At 37.9% G+C, this 26,397-nt stretch overlaps 1 protein-coding gene across 1 annotated transcript; it reads right to left on the bottom strand.

The window, feature by feature from the left end:
• Nucleotides 1–15,822: 15,822 nt before the first annotated feature.
• LOC131677184 (CLIP domain-containing serine protease B8-like) lies at nucleotides 15,823–26,039 on the bottom strand. Its single transcript, XM_058956878.1, has 4 exons — nucleotides 25,870–26,039; nucleotides 25,340–25,799; nucleotides 24,991–25,280; nucleotides 15,823–16,282 (listed from the first exon to the last, which is right to left on the bottom strand). The coding sequence occupies exons 1-4, from the start codon at nucleotides 25,922–25,924 to the stop codon at nucleotides 15,954–15,956; spliced, it is 1,134 nt and encodes a 377-aa protein (XP_058812861.1). The 5' UTR covers nucleotides 25,925–26,039; the 3' UTR covers nucleotides 15,823–15,953.
• Nucleotides 26,040–26,397: the final 358 nt, after the last annotated feature.

Below are 26,397 nucleotides of genomic sequence, written 5' to 3'. Positions count from 1 at the left end.
GAGTTTGATTTGCGCGGATCTGCGGACACATGGGGTTGGCTGTTTTAAAGACTTCGTGCTTCAGCCAGTGAAGATACTGGGATGAAAACGACTGCATTCAGCATCAGTTGCAGCAGACGAGAAGAGGACATATGTCAACTCAGACTCTTATCGGGTGATCTTCGCCGGGTCTGCTCTACCCCACTCCTTTTTTGACAAGGTTCGTTTAACTGTTCGCCGTTTTGTATAGCAAGTAATGTACTGTACTAATTGCAAGCAACTAGGACACACACCCTCCCATTGTAGCAATAAGATTCGTTGGGGTAAATGCGGTAGGAATCATTTGGATGATCCCTGTGGAAAGGACGTTGAAAAATGTTTGTACTGTGAAGAAAATCAACATGATCTCCCGAACTGTCCCGTTCACAAACAGCGCGAGGGGAATCTTAAGCATCCCCTTAAGGGACGCTCTAAACAACCTTGCAGAAAGGCTAAAGTTAGCTACGCCACCGACCACCACGAATATCTACACCAACTTGTCTAGTGACAAATGTGACTGTGATGAACCCCATGAGGGAAAATATGCGAACTCCTGCGTACATTGTTTGTAAGATCGTAAAACATTCTTCTTAGTTTGGGTTCCCTCGCATTGCTCCAACCCATGTAACGAAGAAGCGGAATCTTTGGCTAAGACGGGTGCATTTGAAGGCTACATCTACGCAAGACCAATCTGCTTCAATGAATTTCTCAATATCTCTCGTGCCCCTTTTATTTTTCTTATCATTCTGGAGAGCCCTCCTCCGCCACTCACGATGGTTTGATGCGACACAAAACATCTCTGTCGAATGAAACCTACAGCACAAATGTAACACACGCAACTCGAAGTGTTGCCGATCCACATCTAAGTCGTACTACGAAATCGTCTGAAGGAACCCCCGTCGACGCGAGGAGGACCACCTGGCGTCCCAGTACATGATTCTTTCTGATGAAGGCCGCTCGGCTCTGTAACCTATGCCGTTGATCTCCCGATGCCTGAAACTGAAAGCTAATAATTTTCTCCACTGTCATCTTTGTCCACCCTGGTTCTGAAACCCAGAAGTCCAGATCCATCCAATATCCCCATATTTTGACATATCCTCGAGTGTACCGCAAGGGAGTCATTTAGTCCCACTGATATTCGTGTCGTCCATCAATGACCTCTCGAAGCTACCTAAGTCTTCTAAACTGATGTGCGCTGACGATTTCAAGATATTTCAAGTGATAACATCACCCCCGGATCGCTGCGCACTTCAGTCCCCAATTTCCCTCAGCCTGCTGTGATAAATGATCTTGGTATCCACATTGATATTAAACTGAAGTTTTCCGAACATTCGTCTACACCCGTAGCAAAGGCTTTCTCAATGCTAGGGTTTATTCGTCGTAACACTCAATAATTTATTGAAGTTTACTGCCTAAAGACTCCGTATTGCTCCCTCGTCCACAGCATCCTTAAATACGTAGTGCCATTATGGCCACCTTTTCACAAATCAGCGGAATCGAGAGCATTCGAAAATGTTTTATTCGCTATGATTTGCGTTTGTTGCCGCGGTCCGATCGCGCATATCTAGCTCCTTATGAAGATCGATGCCAGCCGATTCAGCTGCCTCCATCGGCTTTTAATTCTTTTGACATCATCAACAACACCGTCGACTTTGCTAGGAGTTACGAGGTAAACTCCCTTCAACGTTCCGGGAAGACAGATTCGAAGTGTGGAGTTTCTGCGACTTCCGAATCATCGTACTCTATACGGACAGAGCTTCCCCCTTTGGATATTTGCTGCAAATGTTTTCATTACGTTGTCTAGTGTATTGATTTTAATGTGCCAAAAAGTGTTTTGGTTAATGCTTCGCATTGTTGGTTATGTAAAAGCGTTCCAAATCCACCATTGACTTATTTGACGTCTAGGACACCAACACAGTTGCAATGTGTATAGATAACATACATACATACATATAACGTGATGTTTTCAACTCGTCATCTGATTTAACCTTATTTGGCAAAAATTCCACCCGATTTAACCTCAATCTCGCACTAACAGAACTGCACATGGACAAGTCAATTGATGGATTCGACGGCAGCAAGAGAACTGAAAAATGGTCGGTTTGGGACTAAAGTAAAGTAAATATATCTAGAATTGTATGTAGATATCGAAAACTAACATAAAACAATCTCTATTGTCATCAACTAATAAAAGCGTTGAATCAGCCAGTCATATTCAGATGACGCTGCAGACGCTAAACGGGCGAACTTTTTCACGATCCGAATCGCGCAGGCACTTGTTAAAATTATTAGTGACGATAAAATCGCTATACTAAATTCCATTTTTCTAGCAATACCCTCTAAGAACGGTTGGTTTCAAAATCGTCCAATGACGGACGTTCGTTGGACCATTTTGGACAACGTCCAAATAACCGTTCAACGAACGTCCATCGTTGGACCCGTGTTGAACGATTTTGAAACAAATTTTTGGACGTCTCAGTGGGTAATTTCACCAACCAGCACACAATTCAATAAAAGAGAAGAACTGGTTAATGATTAGTTCCATATCAACATTTGAATAGGGCTAATAAGATTTGTAAACAAACTTTTGTTTTGCTGATTTCTATTAATTTGTTATCATTTCAACACAGAAAACATTTGAAATTAATTCTACCAAGGGTAAATATGTTGATTCATGTGTATCCAGTGGCGTAGTAGCGGGGGGGGGGGGGGGGGGGTTTGGGGACGAAAGCCCCCCCCCCCCGAAATATTTTGGAGAATTTTGAAAAAAATTGAACATGTTAAACAAAAATATGCCTAATATTTTAAATTAAATTCTCAAAGTTTCATTTGCAAAAGTTATCTTGTGAAAATATTTTCTTGTAGTGAAAATTGGCTGCAGACTCGACACCTACCTGTCGGCACGTTTTGGAGACTAGCTCAACCGCCGAGGACTATAACAAGTAGATCGCGGCGAAGCGAGGAGCTTATTGGTTCACGAAACGGATATCGGTACCGAGAGAAATTTCGCCACATTCTGTAGTCCTTGACTGACGGCGAACATGGACTGGAGAGTGTGAGAGAAGTATCCCCATAGAGACCACCAGGCGCTTCGCTACCGCATCAGCCAATGGAACCCTGCTGTAGCACGAAGAAGGACGGGCCGCAAGCTAAAGTGGAAGACGAAAGCCTTTAACGAAAACCTCTTTGTTGAGTTACTTCGGCGAACAACGGAATCAAGTACGTTGATGCGGCTGATCTAACAAGAAGGATTGTGACGGATTGTGACGTTACAATGTCACGAAAACTATGGCCATGCAGTAGACGGCGCGCAGCTTACTGGTTAAATGAGTAACTCAGTACGCTACACGCTGCTTGTCTTAGAGCCAGAAGACGGGCTCAGAGCGTAAGATCGAAGAGAGAGGGGCGCAAGTGACGTATCTCTTTAAAACGGGAGATCAAGCTTAGCAAGCCAATTGCCATAAGTAGTAGTGCTGAGAAATAAACGCCAATCCCTGGGGGACGCGTACTGAGTCGTCATGACGAAGACGAGGCTCCGTCGATACCAGCTGAAATATGCCCGGGTAAGCTAAAGATAATCGTTGAGGGTCTCTTCCCGAATCACGATTCAACTACCTGGTCACCGACACCGTACGGCGAAGAAGAAGGAGGTAACACAGCCGAGTGGCAAGTGACTAACGACGAGCTCAAAGAAGCGTCGATGTGACTAAAATCAAAGAAAACCCCCGGTCCGGATGGAATACCAACCGTGGCGCTGAAAGCTGCGATCCTGGCATATCCGGACATGGTCAGGATGCTACTGCTGAAGTCTTTAGATGATGGTAATCCCCGAAATGAGGAAGGTGCAGAAACTGATGTTGCTTCCAAAGTCAGGGAAGTCACCGGACCATCCAACCTCGAATAGACCAATGCCGCAGCGTGGCATAAAAGAACGAGCCAGATCCTGAAGAACTACTTCCAGAGTAGAGCACTGCTGTACCAGACGAACAAAAGGGCAATAGGCAATGCGAGTCGCAGCGGGCGTTACTCAGGGCTCCATTCTCTGTCCAACACTTGGGAATGGGCTGTACGATGGGGTCTTAACACAGCGGCTGCCTAGGAAAGTGAAAATCGTTGGTTTCGTGGACGATGTGTCACTAACGGTGAGACACTTGAAGAAATGGAGGTGTCGGTGACGGAGGCAATGAAACCGCGAAAAGCTGAACAGGGCGCTTCGACTGCTGGTCGTACGAGTTGCGATTGCGTACCGGAGGCAGTATGCCTTGTCGCCGAGATGATCCCCATCTGCAATACCCTGACGGAGGATATCAAGTGCTACAATCAATGAAACGTCAGAAACGTGAGGAAGATGATGAGAATCGATTCCATGGTGACGTGGCAGCAGGAATGGGACAATACGGAGAAAATAAAGTGGACCTACCGGCTCATCCAAACCTGTCGACGTGGGTCAATAGAAAGCACGGAGAAACCACCTGAAACAGCTCCTACCGAGCCACGGCTGCTTAAGGAGTATCTTCATCGGTGTGGGTACGCAACGTCAACACTGTGTCTGGAGTGTGAGAACGTCGAGGAGACACCGGAGCGTCTTTGAATGTCCGAGGTTTGAAGTCTTTGAATGTCCGAGGAGAGTCTGAATGTTCGAAGTTTGAAGTGACGTGCAGGGAGCTACTTAAAACGGGAGGACCGGACATCAACCCGGATAATGTAACCTACAGAATGACAAGCGACGTAAAGCCGTGTAACGCAGTAAACAGAGCTATGATGTAGATCAGTGATTCTCAACCTGGGGTCCGCGGACCCCTAGGGGGCCGCAAAGTCATTGCTGGGAGTCCACGAAGAAAAATCTATTTTCCGTGTGCATATTGAAATTTCAAGTCATGTTTCCTAACAAATTGAAAATAACATATTGATAGCATACAAAATTGATGTTTATCTGTGGGGGTCCGCAGCAACCCAGTGTGATATCTAAGGAGTCCGTGGTACGAAAAAGGTTGTGAACCGCTGATGTAGATCATGACCGTCTTACAACGGAATTGACATCGAACAACGGTTTCGGAGAAGTAATCACCGCCGGGGAACTCTCCGCAGGAATAAGCTAGATTCACCGCCGAGGACTAGTCGAGTAGACTGCAACAGAGTAGTGAGTATGAGTCGTCGAAACGCCAGCGATCCGGACGTCACGCTCCATGCGGATTCGTCAGACCGACCACGGCACCCGACCGGTTGTTCCGATAGAAAAATAGCGAAAACCAAAGAAGAATCGATATTAGGAGAACTTTTTTCGCCAGGGACCTCTTCGTTAGCGTAAGCTAGATTCACCGCTGGGGACTAGACTGAGTAGACAGCGACGAGACACCACTAGTCGCGGGTCATCGGCGCACCAGTGCACCAGTCACCCTGCTTCACCAGAATCGCCGAACTGACCTCGGCACCTAGCTGATTAGCTCGATCTCGGGAGAACTTCTCTCGCCGGGGAAATCTCTGTCGGAGTAGGTCAGGTCCATCGTCGGGGACCAGACCGAGTTGTTCGCGAACAAGTCGAGGACTGAATGGACCATCAAGGAAGTAGTGCTAAATGGCCCAAGAAGAGAACTAAATGGAACCGGTTACGGAGCCAAAGGGCTCAAGAAGTTGTAGTACTGGAACCAAATAAGAATCGGTATCGGGAGAACTTCTTTCGTCTGGGACCTCTCCGTCAGCTTACAGTCAGATTCACCGCCGGGAACGAGACCGCGTAGACCGCGACGATACACCACCAGTCGCGCCGGGGCTCCAGCAAACCCCTACTCTACCGGAATCGCCGAACTGACAGCACCTGGCTGGTTGGCTCGAACTTCTCTCGCCGGGGAACTTTTCGTCGGAGTAGGCTAGATCTATCGTCGGGGACTAGACCGAGTAGTTCACGAACCAGTCGGAAGCTCAACGAAGAAGTGGTATTGAATGGCACAAGGGAACTGAAGGGCTCAGTAAATTAGACAGTCTGAAGTTTGCCGCCCAGATTGTCCTCGTAGGGGAAGAGTTACTATATGCAATTAATTACACTCTATGTCGCTGAAAAACTTTCAAAAAAATTTTGAAAGAATAAAGACACGTCCGAGCGATTCGGCAGTGCTGCCACTTGGTCTCATTAAAGCGCTTTGTGTAGGTGCACTGAAAAAAAAAACATCTTTTGAATAATCTCAGATGACAGGTATAATTCAATAATCAAGAAATCTGAGAGTTAATAATCATACAAAAAAGTTCGAGTGATTTAAAGTATTTGGTGGGTGATGTTACTCGTGACAGGTAACCCCCTTTAATACAATCAGTCCCGTTCCCCACGAGTTACCCCGCTAAAGTCATCTTCATCAACGTGATTACTAACCGGAGAGCCAGGCGCGTCGTCCGTGTCGTGTCCGTTTCGCTCCGTTCCGGTCAACCGTACCGTGAACCATTGATTGGTACACTGGTGTGGTTTTATCGATTCCGCACGAGTGCGTTGCGATGGTAACCTAGCTTTCGGACGATTGCTAAAAAAAAACAGGATACCTACTAGATTAATCAACAGGGAAGCCTTTGGTTTACCGTCAAGAAGAGGGGGGATGATGAAAGGTGGTTTCCTACACATTATCGAAATTGAGTAGTTTTTTTTGTTGCTTTAGGTCCCGTATGGTCAAACGAGGGCGGGGTTGAACAAATAGAAGGGAATGATAGACTGGTCACTTTCCATGGGTTGAACGCAAAAGAAAAAAAAACGAGGGAGAGTTCCAGCTGGATTTTTTTTATTGTGTGCCGTCGAACGGCAATTATTGGGAAGGATACGGTCGGACGTGTGCGGATCTTGTATCTTTTTACGGCTGTTTTACCAGGTTTTAATAGAAAACAGATACTGAAAGTCGCATTTTTGTCAGTCCTTGATTGAAATAAAGTGTAATTGATTGAAAACGGATAGACTCCCATGTCAGATGCAGTCGACTTCATTCACGGTTGGAAGCAATGATGATGTCGATTTTAATTTACAACTCATTGTGTTTGAGTCTATTATTACTTCTTCTTGTTATAATTCAAGTGTGTCGTCTTGAATCGAAACAGTTCAACAGCAGTGACACGTTACGAAAATTGCCATTTTGCGACTGGTCAGAGATAGATCACGCGAACCTTTCAAGTCGGTAATTTAACCGAACCCAATTACCACCGGGCGTTGTCCGTAGCAACCTAACCTCAAATTTCTAAGGAGCTTCAAATAAAATCACCCCTGAAAAGGGAAAAGCACACCGTCGCCGCTTTTCAGTTCAAGGAGTGGACCAAACATCGGAAAAGTATCACATTTCAGGGACTTATGTGGTCATCATTTTCCTTTTCCACCACCAGTCCCGAGATAAGCATAATTTTAAAACCCATTATCTCCGCATCATCTTTCAGCTTCCCGGCGGTTTCGTGCGGTTCCCTGGGCAACGAACGTCGTCAAACTGAAGCCTGGGGTTGCTTTGTTGTAAAGGTTGTCGGAATGGTCATAAATTGAAAAATATTATTATGATTGAATTTACGCTCGGTATTTTCTCACTTTACTATATCTACTTCTGGCAAGAAAAAAAAGGGGAAAAACAACTTTTCTCTTTTGCACCCCATCGAAACACTGCCGGAGAGATAGAGAGAGAGACAGGGATCAAAATGATTAGAAGTCATGTTATCCCACTGTCTCCCAGAGGCTGAAAAGTGGACCCGAGGACGAAAGTTCACGTATCATTATTTAAATAACTTTATGCGGTATGAATAGCTTATTGTGGCGGTACACCATCACCCTTTGGCGAGATGGACTCCGGGTGTTTTTTTTGGTTCGGGATGGACCAGTTTTCTTTTATATTCCAATTTGAAAGAGAAAGTGTAATCTGATCCTGGGCTATGGTTGTAACTCGTTCGCGCCCTATTGTTCTTCCAGGTTGTGGTTATGTTTTGTGGCAGAAGAGAAACGGGAATGAAGACGATGGCTAATCAAAAGATTTTTTTTTTTGATGGACAAGAAAAATTGTGAACCGTGAGTACGCATCTCATTAGCGAGAATCGGGTGAATCTTGTTTCTGGCTGTTCCAGTAATCATTGTTTGTCGAAAGGGTTAGCGGCTAAATAAGGTTTAGTTTTTATTTCGTATTACAAAGCTTGCATTGTAGTGAAAAAGAATGGCTACTACCAACGGACTAAATAGGAAAGTTATGATTCTATTAAGAATAAACTTTTTTTTAATTTTTTAATGAGCATAGCCTAGTTGAGGAATTCCACGAAGATTCGTTCGAAAATCTTTAAAATCGTGACCGACCATCTTAGATTCCAATGAAACTTTACACGTTTCACCGTCATGCAAGACTAAATATTTTCCACAGGTAATAAGATTATTTTGACTCAAGAGCAACTTTTCAAAAGGGCGTAAACGTTTCTACGTGTATGAATTTCAAATTTTTTTTGTTCGATTACTGTATTTTATACAGCAAAACTATCTGAGAACGAGTTACAGGGAATGAATACTTCTGTCTGAAAAAAATATACACTGAAAAAAATGTCATTTTTCAAAAAAACAAAAATTTATGATAAAAATTTAAATTGCGAAAAAACCCATTTTTTAAATTTTTTATATTTTGTTACCAAAAACCTAAAGAGAAAAGAAACATTTTGAATGTGATTGCATGATGGAGAAAAAATCGGCAAAAAAGTTTTCCTAACAAAAACTTCGTACATGTTTTTAAATTTCATACTAATTGACATACAAGATTGTAATTTTATTACAGATTATATTCTAAGCACCATTTAAAATCAAAATGCATTTAACAAAAATCATCCAAAATGCGATAGTTTTCGAGATATTTGAAATTTTGCTCCTTCAAAAACAATTAATTCGTGTAATTATGATCTTTTTAAAAGTTATTCGCGTTACCCCATCAAAAATGTCAAAAATTTAATGTTTATCGTTTTAAAGACGTAAAAGCAACTTTTTTAGTGTATTTGGATCCTGGAGAAGCTTTCAATAAAAGTTTTCCTAACAACAACTTTTGACATTTTTTTATAATTCTTACTATTTGCAGTCAAAAATACAATTTTCTTTTTGAATATGATTCTAAACGCCATTTTCAATCGAAATGCTCTTAACAAAAATTTTCTAAAATGTAGTAGTTCTCGAGATATTTTAACTTTTGTTTTAACAACACAATTATTTTGTTTTATTACGACCTTTTCATAAGTTAGTCGCGTTTCTCCATCAACAATAATAGGTTTTTCAAAAGGCCCGTAAACTTTCGTGCAACTTTCTCTTTGACATCAAGGCGATATTGTGAAACATTTTAAAGTTACATGAAAACATCCAACATATGATTCAGCTATATAGTTTAATCAACAGACCCTATGGTTGAAATATATTTTGGAATCATATTCAAAAAGAAAATTGTACTTTTGACTGCAAATAGTAAGAATTATAAAAAAATGTCAAAAGTTGTTGTTAAGAAAACTTTTTTATTGAAAGCTTCTCCATAATCCAAATACACTAAAAAGGTTGCTTTGACATTTTTGATGGGGTAACGCGAATAACTTTTAAAAAGAGCATAATTACACGAATTAATTGTTTTTGAAGTAGCAAAATTTCAAATATCTCGAAAACTATCACATTTTGGAAGATATTTGTTAAATGCATTTTGATTTTAAATGGTGCTTAGAATATAATCTGTAATAAAATTACAATCTTGTATGTCAATTAGTATGAAATTTAAAAACATGTACGAAGTTATTGTTAGATAAACTTTTTTACCGATTTTTTCTCCATCATGCAATCACAATCAAAATGTTTCTTTTCTCTTTAGGTTTTTTGGTAACAAAATATAAAAAATTAAAAAATGGGTTTTTTCGCAATTTAAATTTTTATCATAAATTTTTGTTTATTTGAAAAATGACAACATTTTTTCAGTGTATATTTTTTTCGGACAGAAGTATTCATTCCCTGTAACTTGTTCTCAGATAGTTTTGCTGTATAAAATACAGTAATCGAACAAAAAAAATTGAAATTCATACACGTAGAAACGTTTACGCCCTTTTGAAAAATTACTCTTGTATCAAAATATTCCAATTGCCAGAGAATATCATGGAGATTCATACAGCGAGCACACCTGCAAAGTTTCGTTCGAATCGACGATGGTCATATTTTGCGGTCGGCCGGTTTCTCATGGAATCCCTCAGTTGGTAAATCGATTACCTTGTAAGCAGCTCACCTGGGTTCGATTCTCATTTCCGCATATAGGGTTAGGATTTTTTTAACCCGATAAAGGAGGCGAATGAACCTCGAGTTAAAACCTCTACAAACGATATTAAAAGAAACTCAAGAAACAGTTAAATAAGAAAAATTGGAACAATGATTTTCGTGTTCAACACCAATGGAAAAATGGATTTTTTTTCACGATTTACAAAATAATTATAATTTCTTCATGTGAAAAAATGAAATTATCAAGGAGGCGTCTGGTGTAAAGTGCTGAAACCGAAGGTTATTTTCGTTTACGATTTTGAAGGCAAGGTAACAATGGATCTTTTTTGCAATGTTAAGATTTATTTATACATTTATTATGCACGAAAAAAAAAATCTGTCACGCAGAGCCACACATACGAGCGTTCCAAGAGTAGACGTCCAACCATTTTCACGCCGCGGCGAATACGATAACGTTCGATAAAATTGTCTGATACGGGAGATTCAATAAGTTTTATAAAGCTTAGACTTGTAGTCTTCGGAAAATCTATATATACAGGGTGTTTGGTTCATAAGTAAGAATCTCTCGAGGGGTGATTTACTGTCATATTTGGAGCAAAAAATATTGAACTTTTTGTGTTAAAAACTTAGTTGTCTTAAAATAGCTCTAACTCACAAAATATGCTTTGTATTTCAAATATTTTAGATCCATTGGATAGGTGAGAAAATTTTCCACTGAAAAATGTCCTCAAATGTTTCAGCTAATTAGGTTAAGTAATCTTTTCACAGTAATTTATTAAAAATTTAACAATTTTGATCGATTTTTCGTTCACTTCGCGAAAATCTTAACAGTTAACATCACTATTTTAATAATTCAAATTGTTAGTCTTAAAAAGTTGTATAATTTGTTCTTTGACATGATACACTTATCTTGTCTTGTTTTCATGTGTTTGGGTTATTGAACTTGGATATTTTTATCTCATATTCACTAATACTAGCTCTTATTGAAAAAGTATGGCACTTATTGTACCTTTTCTTATTTTTATTCGAAAGCCAGGAAAATTTTGCAGAGAAAAATGTATTAATACCTTTCAGTTAAGTGAATTTAGTATTCTTTTAGAAGTTAATTAGTTCAAAGTTAGTGTTATTATTAGCATTTTCGTTATTTTCTTAAAATAGTAAATAAAAACTTCACCATTATTATCATAGAATTAATGCATCTCAGCAAGTTCTATAATTCTTCCTTTGACTCCATTCAATTATCTCTTTTAGTTTCGAAACAAAATCATTTTTATCTTCTCGTTTCCTATGCAAAAACAACGATTTCGAACCCACTGCATTTGTGATAAGGCCATGCTGTGTTAACTATTAAATTGCAGCGAAATGAAAAGCGATAGGGATAAAGTGTCAAATAACAAGTTATAGAGAATATTAAGGAGCAACAAATGAACAATAGTGACGATAAATTTAGTTGATTAATAATTAGAATAATTACAAAAATCAACAAAAAACCCAAATTTTGAGTTATTTTACTAGTAAAAAGTTACTTAACTAAAAGATATCTGTACATACATCGAATGGAAATTTTATCAGCTTTCCAATGAAGCCCTGATAATAGCGATATAAGGCATATTTTTTAAATTAGAGTCTTTTAAGAACTTTCAGGTCAATTACAGGAAAAGTTTAGAAGTCAAATTACAAGGAAACGAGAAGAGATAGGAATATTATGTTGAAGAACAAATTATGAATCGTCCTCAAACCCAACTTTTGGATAATAGATATTGCTATAGTCATAATTCATTATTTTGAGAAAATTAACAAAAACCTCATCAAAAACACCAACTTTTAACTACTTTACAACTAAAAGGTAATTAAAACTAATTATCCGAAAGATATGAGAACATTATTCAATAGAAAATTTTCTCACCTTTCCAATGATACTAAAAGATTTAGAATACGAGGTACACTTTTTGAGTTAGAGATGTTTTAAGATAATCAAGTTTTTTACACAAAAAGTTCAATAACTCTGTAACGGTTGAGATTTGATGGTATGTGTAGAACGATTTTTTGCTCCAAATATGACAGTAAATCACCCCTCGAGAGATTCTTACTCATGAGCCAAACACCCTGTATATAAAAGTCAATGTTTGTATGTTTATGATTTATGGACTCCCAAACGGCTTATCCGATTGCCGTCAAAATTTATACATACATTAGTAGGAATTTGTTCTGGAGCGTATTTGTGTACTATTGGTTGGAGATTATCTGCCCGCTAGATGGCGCTTCTGCTTCTGAACAAATTGTGTTTTCCTCCTATTTCGTTGAGAGTCGCAGCAACGCGCGATGGGTATTAGCTAGTGGCTTCATAAAAACCGAAAATTCTCATATTTTACTGTAAAATTCGCTCATAGGAAGAAAAAAAAATTATTCAGTTTTCTGTGGTTCATCGACAGGCTACACATATTTTGCATTCTCATAAAAAAAATTTTAAGTAATTTCGTTGATTAGTTTTTGAGTTATTGTGCTCGCTAATTTGCAAAACGAGGTTTCCAGAAAAACGCTATTAAAGGGTGTTCCATTAGGTATTTTCTCGTGAGTGGTTTAGAGTATTTTGTTTACACTGTATTGTAATCGCTGTCCGTTTTTCGAAAATTGTTGCCGATAGATTGAAAGTTGCGTGCGTTATAGCAAATGTGCGCGAGGAATGCATGGCTGTGTAAAACAAAAGAAGTTCAGCGTGGCCATAGAGATTGCGGGAGACTATTCTAGAGGTTCAATGCTACAAACACAGAGAACAAACATCCATGATCGAACAAAAATATTTAAAAAAAGCGTGTGTAAACATTTGGATTAATATACGATAAACACTAGCGCCGCCAAACCAACTTATCCCAACTATCCGTCAAATCCATTCCGGAACCGGTTCGAAATCCTGAATGGATTCAGTGTGGAATCTTGCTCAAATAAAACAACCGATTCTGACTCTATCGGTTCATGCATTTCAACTGGGATTCATACTGGAAGTCCGAACCGGTTCCGGACTAGTTTGACTGGGTAGAGGAATAACCGCTGTCGCACAAAAAAAAACATGACGACAGTAGCGCACCCGGTTTGGATATCGCAACTAAAGGGCGAACACGAAATTATTGCGACACATTCAACAGGGCATAACTTTTTTACTATTGGGTAAAAATCAACCAAATTTTGCACACTTTCTCATTGATGTGTATTGTTTACATGCTGTCAAACTCGAAGTCGTGTTTTTCGATTCAACGAAAATGGAGGTGAACCAATGCGAGTCGAGAGAACAAATTCTTTCCAAACACCTGAAATTTCCTGACCTGTCGCACCGGCAGTTGGGAAAAATGTTGAACATTCACCATTCAACCGTCTCCAGAGTGTTGAAGCGGTTTCAGGAGCGGTTGACGTTGGACCACGGCAAAGGAGCTGGAAGAAAACCGGGACCGGAGAACAAAAAGACGGAGGGAAAGGTGAAGCGGATGATTAAAGCAAATCCCAACGTCTCAAGCCGTGATTTGGCTAAAAAGATCGGCATGTCGCAGAACTACGTCCAGAATGCAAAGAAGAGAGCTGGACTACATATATACAAGGTACAGAACTTCCCAAACCGCGATGAGCGGCAACAATCGACGGCTAAAACTCGGGCACGGAAGCTCTACGAGAAGATGCTGACAAAATATGGCTGCTGTGTGATGGACGACGGAACGTATAAAAAGGCGATTTTAAGCAAATTCCGGGGTTGGAGTTTTTCACCGGCAAGAGCAAGTTCTATGTGAACGACAAATTTAAGAAGAAGAAAATGTCGAAGTTCACCTCCAAATATCTCATTTGGCAGGCCATCTGCTCTTGCGGACTGAGGAGTGAGCCTTTCGTGACAAAGGGCACAGTAAATGGCGAAATCTACAAATCTGAGTGCCTCGAGAAGCGCCTTTTGCCGTTCTTGCAGCAGCACGACGAAGCTCCGCTATTTTGGCCAGATTTGGCATCATGCCACTATTCTAAAAGTGTCCTGGAGTGGTATGAGGCCAATTCTGTCCATTTTGTTCCAAAGGACATGCATCCGCCAAACTGTCCGGAGCTGCGCCCGGTGGAGCAGTAATGGGCAATGATGAAGCGGGAACTTCGGAAGAGCAAGAAGACAGTCAAAGACAAGAAGGACATGTTAAGAAAATGGGAAAAAAACTGAGAAACTGGTACCAGATGACACTGTAAAGACTTTGATGGAGGGCATCAAGCGAAAATGCGTTCAATTTTACACTCAAGGCTCCATCGATTAACTTTTCTTTTGATTTTTGAAGTAAATATATGTATAAAACTAACCTAAAATTTTGGTTTGATTTTAAACATTATAAGAAAATTGGCATGACATTTTCGGTGTCGCAATAATTTCGTGTTCGCCCTTTACCTTCGAAACCATTAGATTTTTACACAAGTTGAATGCTGAAGATGGACGTCTGTTCTCTGTGCTACAAATTAAGCAGATAAAAAAGAAGTCGATGCTTTTTGCGCACTGCACCAGACGCCCCCCCCCCCTTAAGCGCCATATAAAAAAGTCGAATCATGACTAAAGCAGCAACAAACTTCCGTGTTCTATTTCGAGAATCAGTTCAGATATTTTGCTCCAGAATTTGACTAAGCACACAACAAAACAAAACATCCGGATTCAAATGGCTTCTCCCATCGAATCCCAGTTAACCTCAATTCCAGATACTTTTCATCTCCCCAACCAGTTCAACCGTTTTCGCCACTCGAGGCACGTGCCCCGTTGAAAAGTCCATTCAATTAACAACCTTCTCCGGCCACCATCGGTTTCATCGGAAAAAATGGGGTGATTCGATTCGAATACGCACCAACACAGAATGGTCACCCTTGGTTACCTTTTTTCACCATCACAGCAAGTAGGCTTGCTAGGTGAAATTTCAAAATTCCTGCCACCAGTTCGAGTAGTTTTCCAATCAATTTCCCATTATGCGTGTGTTTCGTTTCATTTTGGAACTGGACAGTTCTGGACCCCCGCCACAGCAGCAGCAGCGATAAATTAGTCCGCGCAACAAGGACTTCGGTCACGTGCTGCTGCTGCTGCTCCCATGGGTGACAACCGACTTCGATTCTTGAATCACGTGATAGTTCACCCCAGTCCACCAAGTCCTTGACGAGCCGAACTGAGATTTGTACGTCCGTGCGTCTCCAAGTGGGACCACCAGCCAGGATCTAACCTATTTCCAATGAGCGCCAGGATGTTTGATTGTTCGGTTACATTGTCGCAATTGTTTTCGTCCTTCATCGGCTTTCGTTCCCAGCTTTGGAGAGTGGAGTAGCAAACGTCGTCTCTCTATGCCTTATTATCGGCAACCACAGCAGGCACCCTCGGCAAGGCCTGCCTCGATGATTCATTGTTGTTCAGTTGAAAGCAGCAAAAAAACCGTAATAATACACGAAAAAAAAGAAAAGCTTCGACAAGGGGTTACCTTGTTCTCGATTGACCTTGTTTTCCGATTTGCCTTGTTCTCCGTAAGGTTAAAGCAGTCCTCACTGCTCGAACCGGGGGGTATCATAATAGAAAGGATTAGTCTAGTCCCAAAGCAGGATTAACAAGCGAAACGTCTTAATTTTTATTTTTCTTCTATGTGAAAACACAAAAAACGCATGCTTCACCATTGTTCGAGTTGCCGTGCCGTGCCGAAAAAAAGTAAAGGGTTTCCACTAGCACCGCTCTATCTCAGTTGGCAGCCATGGTACTGCTGACCCAATCGTCAAACGTGAACAGGCTGGTATAGATGCTGGGAACCCCTTCCGTTCCACACTGGGACGGGCCCCGGCTGACGATGCCGTAGGCGAACCAGCGCCCGTGTGGTTGGCTGTAGTACATCAACGGGGAACCACTGTCCCCCCGGCAGGTGTCCTGGGCTTTCCGACCTCCGGCACAGATCTGACTCGCGGCGATGCGTACCGAGTAGTTGGAGTAGACCGCCTGGCAGCGGGAGAGCTCCACGTGGGGCAGGCTAACCTTGAGCTTGATCTTGCTCGGGATGCTGTCGATGGAATCGTCTGTTGATGGGATGGAAGGAAGTGCATAAACTGGATTAGTAAGGGAGCTTCAATGTTGCTAAACTCAGCAGAAACTTAATCACGGAATTTGGTTATTCCTAGCGCTAGCTACAAAAGTTGTCTTGTGTAGGTTTTTTTGGTAGACTTGTAGGTACTCTTTAAACGGTATTTCCTCTTCCACGAAATGAAGAACGTTGTGTGCAAATCAATAGTTCTTAAAGTCAAGGAATCCTTAATTTTGCAATTAGATAAGTCGGTAATCTGATTTCATTCCGTATTCTCGTTATTTTTGGGTTTAGAAATTAAAGTACTTATTTCGCTGTCCACTAACCTCTCCTCCTCATTTCATGTATTATTTGCGTGTCTCTAGATTCCTTGAAATCGAATTATTCGAATTCCACTATTCACGGATCTCGTAATATCTTCACCAACTTCTGGATTACGGAGCCTTTCAATCTTAACCTTTGGAATTCAGGTATATTAGGTATCTGAATTTGTTGGTCCTAGAAGTCCCGGTTTCTTTAAACTATTTTAAAAAATTGTGCTTCCCAAACCCGGCACATCAGATCTATGTCTTCCGCATGTAGGAAAAATGATCATAATGCTTTCTTTTGATGTTCCTGACTGGCTAAAGTGCTTCTATGAATAACAGCATCCTTAGCTTTACTGTTAAATCATCACATATATAAATGACACATATATAAGTGACAGTTCTAACTCTGCTAGCAAATTTTACAGATAGAAATCTAGAACAGCGTTTGATGGAGTTGACTGCGAAAAGGGGACCAATAAAGCCGAGGGCCAGCCAGACAGTAGGCGACCAGGCTATTACAAAGCGCTGCCTATTACGTCCCAACGGCGTAAAATTGATACTCAAGCGGTAGCTTCCTTTGACAATGCAGTCAGCGTTTGACGTTTGAATCGCTTTTGGAATAGTCGCTACTCGGAAACGGAGTGTTCGCTTGAATCAATTGCTCTGTTAATTGTTGTTCAGGCGGTTTTGTCATGCCAAAGAAGAACGGAATTAATGGAATCAAAAGACCGATAGACTATGTCACCAACAAGCATTATGATGCAGCCTTATATCTGCCTTATAACTGCATTTAGGGCAGTTTTTAAGAGCTTTTAAGCCCTATATTATGATATAATGCTGATGTGATTATCGTAAAGGTGAAATATTGTGTTAATATTGTACTGAGATTAACACCCTTTTTTTCATGCATTATTAGTGCTATTATAGAGCACCAATTTAGAACTGTCGAAATCGTTTTGAAACTTTCAGGGAATAAAACATTATTGAACTTTTTCCATTTTCGTATTAAGCAATTTTACAGCCACAAACGAATGCGCGTATCTTTCCCTTAACCATGCTCGTAAGGAATTGTACAAGATCTGGGACAACTTGTTTTTGTTTTGAAACCCATTTTATCCTCATTTCTGCTCCCGATTTCACTTCCTTAAAATACTCCCGCCATACCTGCTTCAAGATGAACAAGTTTATCTAAATTGGATGCAATTCCGATACATTCACGGGATTAAGATCCTTTGGCACAAACTTGATCTACTTAGCCTTGTGCCACTCCAGTACATTTGTCGAGGCTAACTGAACGTATGACTATCGTAAGACCACAAAAGAAGAAATAAATGCTTGCCCATTCACCGTTCCGGTTGTTCCGCTGAAATTTCTTCGCCTTCCACACGAGCAAATTGCCTGCCAAATCATGTATTTTTTGACCAACTTAGATATGTAATCAGTACACAGGTAAGGGGAAGGGAGGCTAGAAATATTGCTTTTGATTACAGTGTTGCCAGTATAAGTTTTTCGCGTCAACTGGTAAAGTTTGAGAAAAAATCACAAGTCAGAATTATTGGAAATGATTTCCTGCATTTAGACTTAGATAATGATGAGATGGGTGTCGTGGTAGACCGGTTTGACCGCTAGATAAACCCGAGTTGTTCATATTGTAAACAGATTATGTACTGTTTACAATATGAACAATTCGGGTTTATCTAGCGGTCAAACCGGTCTACCACGACACCCATCTCATCATTAAGGAGGGAGGTTAGAAATTTGTATACTGTATCTTAAAAACAGAGTTGCCAGTATAATTTGAACAAGCAAAATTTGAAACAGTGTCTTATTTTTGATAAAGACCAGCTTAATTCACCTTGCACTGAGATGAGACATTTCATACACATATCACTGTTGGATCATTTATTAGAATACAGAACTCATGCGAAGTAGGCACACAACAGTTTCTAGTTCTGCACGAATAAAACCTCGAATAAACTGAATAAATTATAAAAATTCGATAAAACGAGCGAAATAAACAAATAAAATAAAATAAAAGGTTTTCAAATTCAGCAAATGAATAGAATGATTAATATGAATCAAATTTATAAAATACAAAAATCAAACAAGATTAGCTCATTAAATTGAATTAATTAATTTAACTCAATTAGCAATTTGAATCAAATAAATAAGTGGAATGGCTGATCATGAAACGAATGAAATTAAATAATTGGAGAAAATGAATCAAATGGATCAATCAAATGAATCAAATGAAGCAAACGAAGCAAATAAAGCAAACGAAGCAATTGAAGCTAATTAATGAAATGAATCAAATCAATCAAATCAATCAAATCAATCAAATCAATCAAATCAATCAAATCAATCAAATCAATCAAATCAATCAAATCAATCAATCAAATCAATCAAATCAATCAAATCAATCAAATCAATCAAATCAATCAAATCAATCAAATCAATCAAATCAATCAAATCAATCAAATCAATCAAATCAATCAAATCAATCAAATCAATCAAATCAATCAAATCAATCAAATCAATCAAATCAATCAAATCAATCAAATCAATCAAATCAATCAAATCAATCAAATCAATCAAATCAATCAAATCAATCAAATCAATCAAATCAATCAAATCAATCAAATCAATCAAATCAATCAAATCAATCAAATCAATCAAATCAATCAAATCAATCAAATCAATCAAATCAATCAAATCAATCAAATCAATCAAATCAATCAAATCAATCAAATCAATCAAATCAATCAAATCAATCAAATCAATCAAATCAATCAAATCAATCAAATCAATCAAATCAATCAAATCAATCAAATCAATCAAATCAATCAAATCAATCAATCAAATCAATCAAATCAATCAAATCAATCAAATCAATCAAATCAATCAAATCAATCAAATCAATCAAATCAATCAAATCAATCAAATCAATCAAATCAATCAAATCAATCAAATCAATCAAATCAATCAAATCAATCAATCAAATCAATCAAATCAATCAAATCAATCAAATCAATCAAATCAATCAAATCAATCAAATCAATCAAATCAATCAAATCAATCAAATCAATCAAATCAATCAAATCAATCAAATCAATCAAATCAATCAAATCAATCAAATCAATCAAATCAATCAAATCAATCAAATCAATCAAATCAATCAAATCAATCAAATCAATCAAATCAATCAAATCAATCAAATCAATCAAATCAATCAAATCAATCAAATCAATCAAATCAATCAAATCAATCAAATCAATCAAATCAATCAAATCAATCAAATCAATCAAATCAATCAAATCAATCAAATCAATCAAATCAATCAAATCAATCAAATCAATCAAATCAATCAAATCAATCAAATCAATCAAATCAATCAAATCAATCAAATCAATCAAATCAATCAAATCAATCAAATCAATCAAATCAATCAAATCAATCAAATCAATCAAATCAATCAAATCAATCAAATCAATCAAATCAATCAAATCAATCAAATCAATCAAATCAATCAAATCAATCAAATCAATCAAATCAATCAAATCAATCAAATCAATCAAATCAATCAAATCAATCAAATCAATCAAATCAATCAAATCAATCAAATCAATCAAATCAATCAAATCAATCAAATCAATCAAATCAATCTAATCAATCAAATCAATCAAATCAATCAAATCAATCAAATCAATCAAATCAATCAAATCAATCAAATCAATCAAATCAATCAAATCAATCAAATCAATCAAATCAATCAAATCAATCAAATCAATCAAATCAATCAAATCAATCAAATCAATCAAATCAATCAAATCAATCAAATCAATCAAATCAATCAAATCAATCAAATCAATCAAATCAATCAAATCAATCAAATCAATCAAATCAATCAAATCAATCAAATCAATCAAATCAATCAAATCAATCAAATCAATCAAATCAATCAAATCAATCAAATCAATCAAATCAATCAAATCAATCAAATCAATCAAATCAATCAAATCAATCAAATCAATCAAATCAATCAAATCAATCAAATCAATCAAATCAATCAAATCAATCAAATCAATCAAATCAATCAAATCAATCAAATCAATCAAATCAATCAAATCAATCAAATCAATCAAATCAATCAAATCAATCAAATCAATCAAATCAATCAAATCAATCAAATCAATCAAATCAATCAAATCAATCAAATCAATCAAATCAATCAAATCAATCAAATCAATCAAATCAATCAAATCAATCAAATCAATCAAATTAATCAAATCAATCAAATCAATCAAATCAATCAAATCAATCAAATCAATCAAATCAATCAAATCAATCAAATCAATCAAATCAATCAAATCAATCAAATCAATCAAATCAATCAAATCAATCAAATCAATCAAATCAATCAAATCAATCAAATCAATCAAATCAATCAAATCAATCAAATCAATCAAATCAATCAAATCAATCAAATCAATCAAATCAATCAAATCAATCAAATCAATCAAATCAATCAAATCAATCAAATCAATCAAATCAATCAAATCAATCAAATCAATCAAATCAATCAAATCAATCAAATCAATCAAATCAATCAAATCAATCAAATCAATCAAATCAATCAAATCAATCAAATCAATCAAATCAATCAAATCAATCAAATCAATCAAATCAATCAAATCAATCAAATCAATCAAATCAATCAAATCAATCAAATCAATCAAATCAATCAAATCAATCAAATCAATCAAATCAATCAAATCAATCAAATCAATCAAATCAATCAAATCAATCAAATCAATCAAATCAATCAAATCAATCAAATCAATCAAATCAATCAAATCAATCAAATCAATCAAATCAATCGAATCAACCAAATCAATCAAATCAATCAAATCAATCAAATCAATCGAATCAACCAAATCAACCAAATCAATCAAATCAATCAAATCAATCAAATCAATCAAATCAATCAAATCAATCAAATCAATCAAATCAATCAAATCAATCAAATCAATCAAATCAATCAAATCAATCAAATCAATCAAATCAATCAAATTATTCAAATTAATCAAATTAATCAAATTAATCAAATTAATCAAATTAATCAAATTAATCAAATTAATCAAATTAATCAAATTAATCAAATTAATCAAATTAATCAAATTAATCAAATTAATCAAAATAATCAAATGAATCAAATGAATCAAATGAATCAAATTAATCAAATTAATCAAATGAATCAAATGAAGTAAGTGAATCAAATAAATCAAGCGAATGAAATGAATATAATGAATCCAGTGAATACAATGAATCCAATGAATGAAATGGATAAAGTGAATAAAATAATAGAAATGAATGAAACAAAAAATACATCAATTGAATAAAATAAATAGATAAAACAAACGAATCAAATAAAGAAATCGAAAAGAATTGATAAAATGAACAAAAAAGAAGAAGAAAATAACCAAAACAAAATGAATTGAATAAAATGAAAAATTAAACGATGATAAAAAGTAATAAATAAATAGAAAAAATAAATTGTGTTAAATAAATAATTTTGATGCAATGAATAAAACTGAAAAAATAGTCAGATTATTAAAATGAAGAAACTGAATAACATGTATGAACTGCTATAACGAATAGAATACGTAGAATGAACACAGCGAATAAAATAAGTTAAATGAAAAATATCAATAAAATGCACAAAAAAATAAACTGATCTGAGTGAATCCAAAGAACGAAACAAATAAAATAGATAAAATAAACCCAATTGAACAAAATGAACAAAAAGAAAGCTGAATGAAATGAATAATTAAAATGTAAAGATCATATACTTAAAATTAGTCAAATATTCAAAATGAATACCTACAATAAACAAGACGAATGAAATAATGGGCCCCCCTCTGAATATCTTGACCAAGCATAATTCTTCGTTAAAAAATCAAATTTGTATTCTGGGGCCCTATTCTCACAGTCACGTCACCTAGTGACTAGAAGAAAATTTCCTTCTAGTCACTAAGTGACGTGACTGTGAGAATAGGGCCCCTGTATTCCTAGTTTTAAGATAGCTGTAATTTTACTCTTTATTGAATCTCTTGTCCTCCATCTTGTAAATAGAATTGTGTCCCTAGTTTTATGATATCTGTGAAATTTCGCATAAATATTTGTTCCCCCTTTTGTGTACTAAGCTATATTGTTAGTTTTAAGATAACTGTAAAATATTTCGTAGAATCTTGTTTATCAAACTGAATCCCTTGTACTAATTTTTTTCGTAAAAAAATCTTTTGGCCCTCTCTTGTAAATAGAATCTTATTTCTAGTCTTAAGATAGCTGTAAACTTTTTTTTCGTTTGTAAAAAAAATATTTCAACATTGTAACCTCCTAGTTTTAAGATATCCTAAATGTAAAAACAAAAGAATTTGGCACCGCCAAGCTAACGCATTTGTGCCTATCAAATAAACGAAATGAATAAAAAAAAGACGAATGAAATTCACGAAATGAAGGAACCGAAAAAATTGGCTATTTAGAACGAAATTAAAAACCATTTTTGAATAGAGTAAATGAATAAATCGGATTGTACGAATTTGAAAACCATTGTATCGGAAAGTTATGAATTGTTTTCTTAAAGGCCACTATCTGAAAAATGGCTAATTCATATACAATGGACTTTCGAGGGTTTCCATTCTTTTTTGTTTTAACCTTTTCGTTTTCGTTCTTCTGATCTTGGTTCATGGATTTGCTGGTGTTTCTACGTACTCCGGAGAAAAAGATTGTAGCACAGAATACGTACATATGCGAAATACGAAATAGTAAAGTGAGACAAGGACAGAGGGAGATTGCGATTCGTGAACGAGCCAGGTGGATATTTTAAAATTTTCATTTGCATTGAAGTAAATAGTGTAAGGTGTCTAGGCTACGTCGATGGCGCAAAAGCCGTGCATTCAGTTGATTCTAATGCAGTCTCTTTCCAGTCATCCGTATAGCTTGCATACTGTTTCGTTCGGAATTCTCGTTCAGAAAATATGGATAAATGAGTCCTATACAAACCAATACTATGTAACTTTCAGGATAAGTATTTAAATTGCGGGCCATTGAATAGGTCACTGGACATAAAAACTGCTTTTGATGGATGAACATGCTTGAAATTACAAATCTTAATTTTCTGCGAATAAATATGTTGCTAGTCACACTGGTCATGCTGCCAGCATTAATTTCGCTTTGCTCAACTTTCGCTAACTTTCTGCTTGCGACGCTGACCGGGTTGCATCACACAAATATAATGTTAGATTCGCTCCAGCGCCTCTTGCTCCTAGTCGCTCCAGAGTAAACAAGAAATAAAAAATCGTTCTCCTTTTTATTCCGCTTTGCTATACCAGATGAAGAAAAAAGAGATGTAGTGAATACTGGAACACTTTTCTCCTAGTTTACTCAGAGGTACCTACTTGCAGATTATCTTGGTCTTGGAGACAAACGGTTTAGTCTCCGATAATAACAAAACAAAAATGATAAACATATTTGAAGCCTTGTCTGGGCGTCATTTTTTTCCAGCCTACTACGCGGTTATTCGAGCACTTCCATCTAGTTGAAGTGGTGGTAGGGGGTAGTTCCATAAGCATTCTAGTATCAGTTCTAGTATTGTTTGTGGTATTCAAATTCGTATTTTGTACATTAGGTTCTTTACTGAAACAGTTAACCTCACTTTTCTTGACAGTTCTATTATATTGTTTACGTGGACTTTGAAAAAATTTGTGGATCACTAGATTCGCTCTAAACAAACGGTAAAGATTTGTTTCGAGTGAATCAGTTCATTTGTGACGTCATCGTAAAGTATTCAATTGAATACTTTACGCTGACGTCACAAATGAATTCGAGTGTTCATTTTTGACAGCTCGCTTGTACTGTTTACATGAATTTCTTCTTTGTGATTTGCTTCGAGCGAATCTAGTCGAGTGCAAAAATGTTCTAAGTCCATGTAAATAGTACTAGTGAACTATCAAGAAAAATGAGGTTAACTATGTCAGTAAAGAACCTAATTATAGTAGAAATACGAAATTTCAAGCATTTGGACGTTGGAATCAAAACATTAGATTGGTTATATTCATACAACAAAGCGTTGCTTTCAAATCACAAACAGTTCGACCTTGAATTTTTCTCTTTGGCATTTGATATACGAGAAGTCAGGTTGTTTCAATTATTTTAGGAAAATCGTCACAATATAAACCAATTATCTTTGAGCGCGAAGTGTTCAAGTTAAACAGATTATAGTGAATTGCATTCCAGAGAAAATATCTTTAAGTTGAAGGTATCTACGAGTAAACGATTTACTATCGCTGTCACCCCCTCGCAATTAACAGAACGACATTACTCATTGAATACTCACACAAATCCGTCTGCCCCCAGCCAGCCGCCACGTACTTGCTGACGGCATTTTCCTCCGAAAGATTATAGTAACTGGGCAGACAAATGTGCCGCACAAAGTCCGTATAGGGAGCCTCCTTCGCTAGTTTCAACAGCGCCACGTCGTTGTACTTGTCCCAACTGGTGCTGACGTAGTCCGGATGAGGAATAATTTGCTCCACCTCCAGATTGACCGGCCGATCCGCACAATCACCATCCTTATCGCAGTCCACCTCTGTCTCCAGGTTGTTCTCACCGAGGCGAACAAATTTCCTACGAATCAAAACAAACCGATCTATAAAACACTGACAACCGATCGAAACCAAACTCACAAGGAACCGGTATTCCGGTAGCCTCTTCCCGTCACACAATGTCCAGCAGTTAGCACCCATTGCTTCGCCACTAGCACCCCTCCGCAGGAGGGAAACACCATTCCCGTATCTTTCGAGTGATAGAACAGCAACGCCAACCAAGGGAACTCATCGATCTTGGTAATCTCTCCGCCGAAGATACGCTCCCCGGTGGCTTCCACCCCACAGTTGGCGATCAAATCCGCTGTCTGTACCGGCATCGGTACCCGCGGATTCGCGTAAGCACTCCCCCGCGTACAGCAAACCGTACGAGGCGAACAGCTTAACCGTTTCAGGAACTCTCCCGTTTCCGGTTTGGCGGCTGCTGCGCCATTTTTCAACTGCTGATAAGGTCGACAGGCGTCAGGCGAAATGCAGTAACCGGCCGTGTTCTCGTTCGGTATCTCGCACGGCAGCACGGCGGCGTCGGTGAAGGTCAATGCTTGAAAGCGGGAATCCCGATGAAACGGCATCGATCGAAAATATGTATGTACAGAAAAGAAGCAACTTACCGATCGCGGGCAGCAGCAAAAACGCACACAGTATCACCGCTCCTCGTAGTACCATCCTCGCGGGAGCAGGTTTTGTTTTGAACTGAGCCCATCCACCACCACCGCACGATGCTTGAGTCAACCAAACCAAACAGACAGACTAGTGACGACACCCCGTAAACTGGTTGGCCGGCAGGTCACAGCTGATTGCAGTCGGTGTTCGGTCGAATGAATTAGTGAATGAGACGATCGCATCGCCCGTTCGGTTCATTAGTGATCGGTTGGTGTTCGGAACGGGTTCGCGCGGTTCGGTGAATGAACGGACTTACCCGGATTAGACCTGCCTGGGCGACGAGTAGGTGTGCTCAAAGTGAAAAGTGAAAATCCAACGATGTGCTGTTTGAATTCGTAGCACGTGAAATTTGTGGGGGTCTTCCGGCGATGCGAAAAAAAAAGTTTATATTTCTGGACCTGAGCTGCATGGAAACACCATAATTTAAGCATGCCGTGGGTTTTTCCATTCCTGGAGGGCCCCGGGTACAGGTGTAC

This window comes from Topomyia yanbarensis, chromosome 1 (genome assembly GCF_030247195.1).
Source record: "Topomyia yanbarensis strain Yona2022 chromosome 1, ASM3024719v1, whole genome shotgun sequence".
Classification (NCBI taxonomy): domain Eukaryota; kingdom Metazoa; phylum Arthropoda; class Insecta; order Diptera; family Culicidae; genus Topomyia; species Topomyia yanbarensis.
Note: the sequence above shows the minus strand (reverse complement) of the source record. Positions and strands in the feature narration are given on the sequence as shown.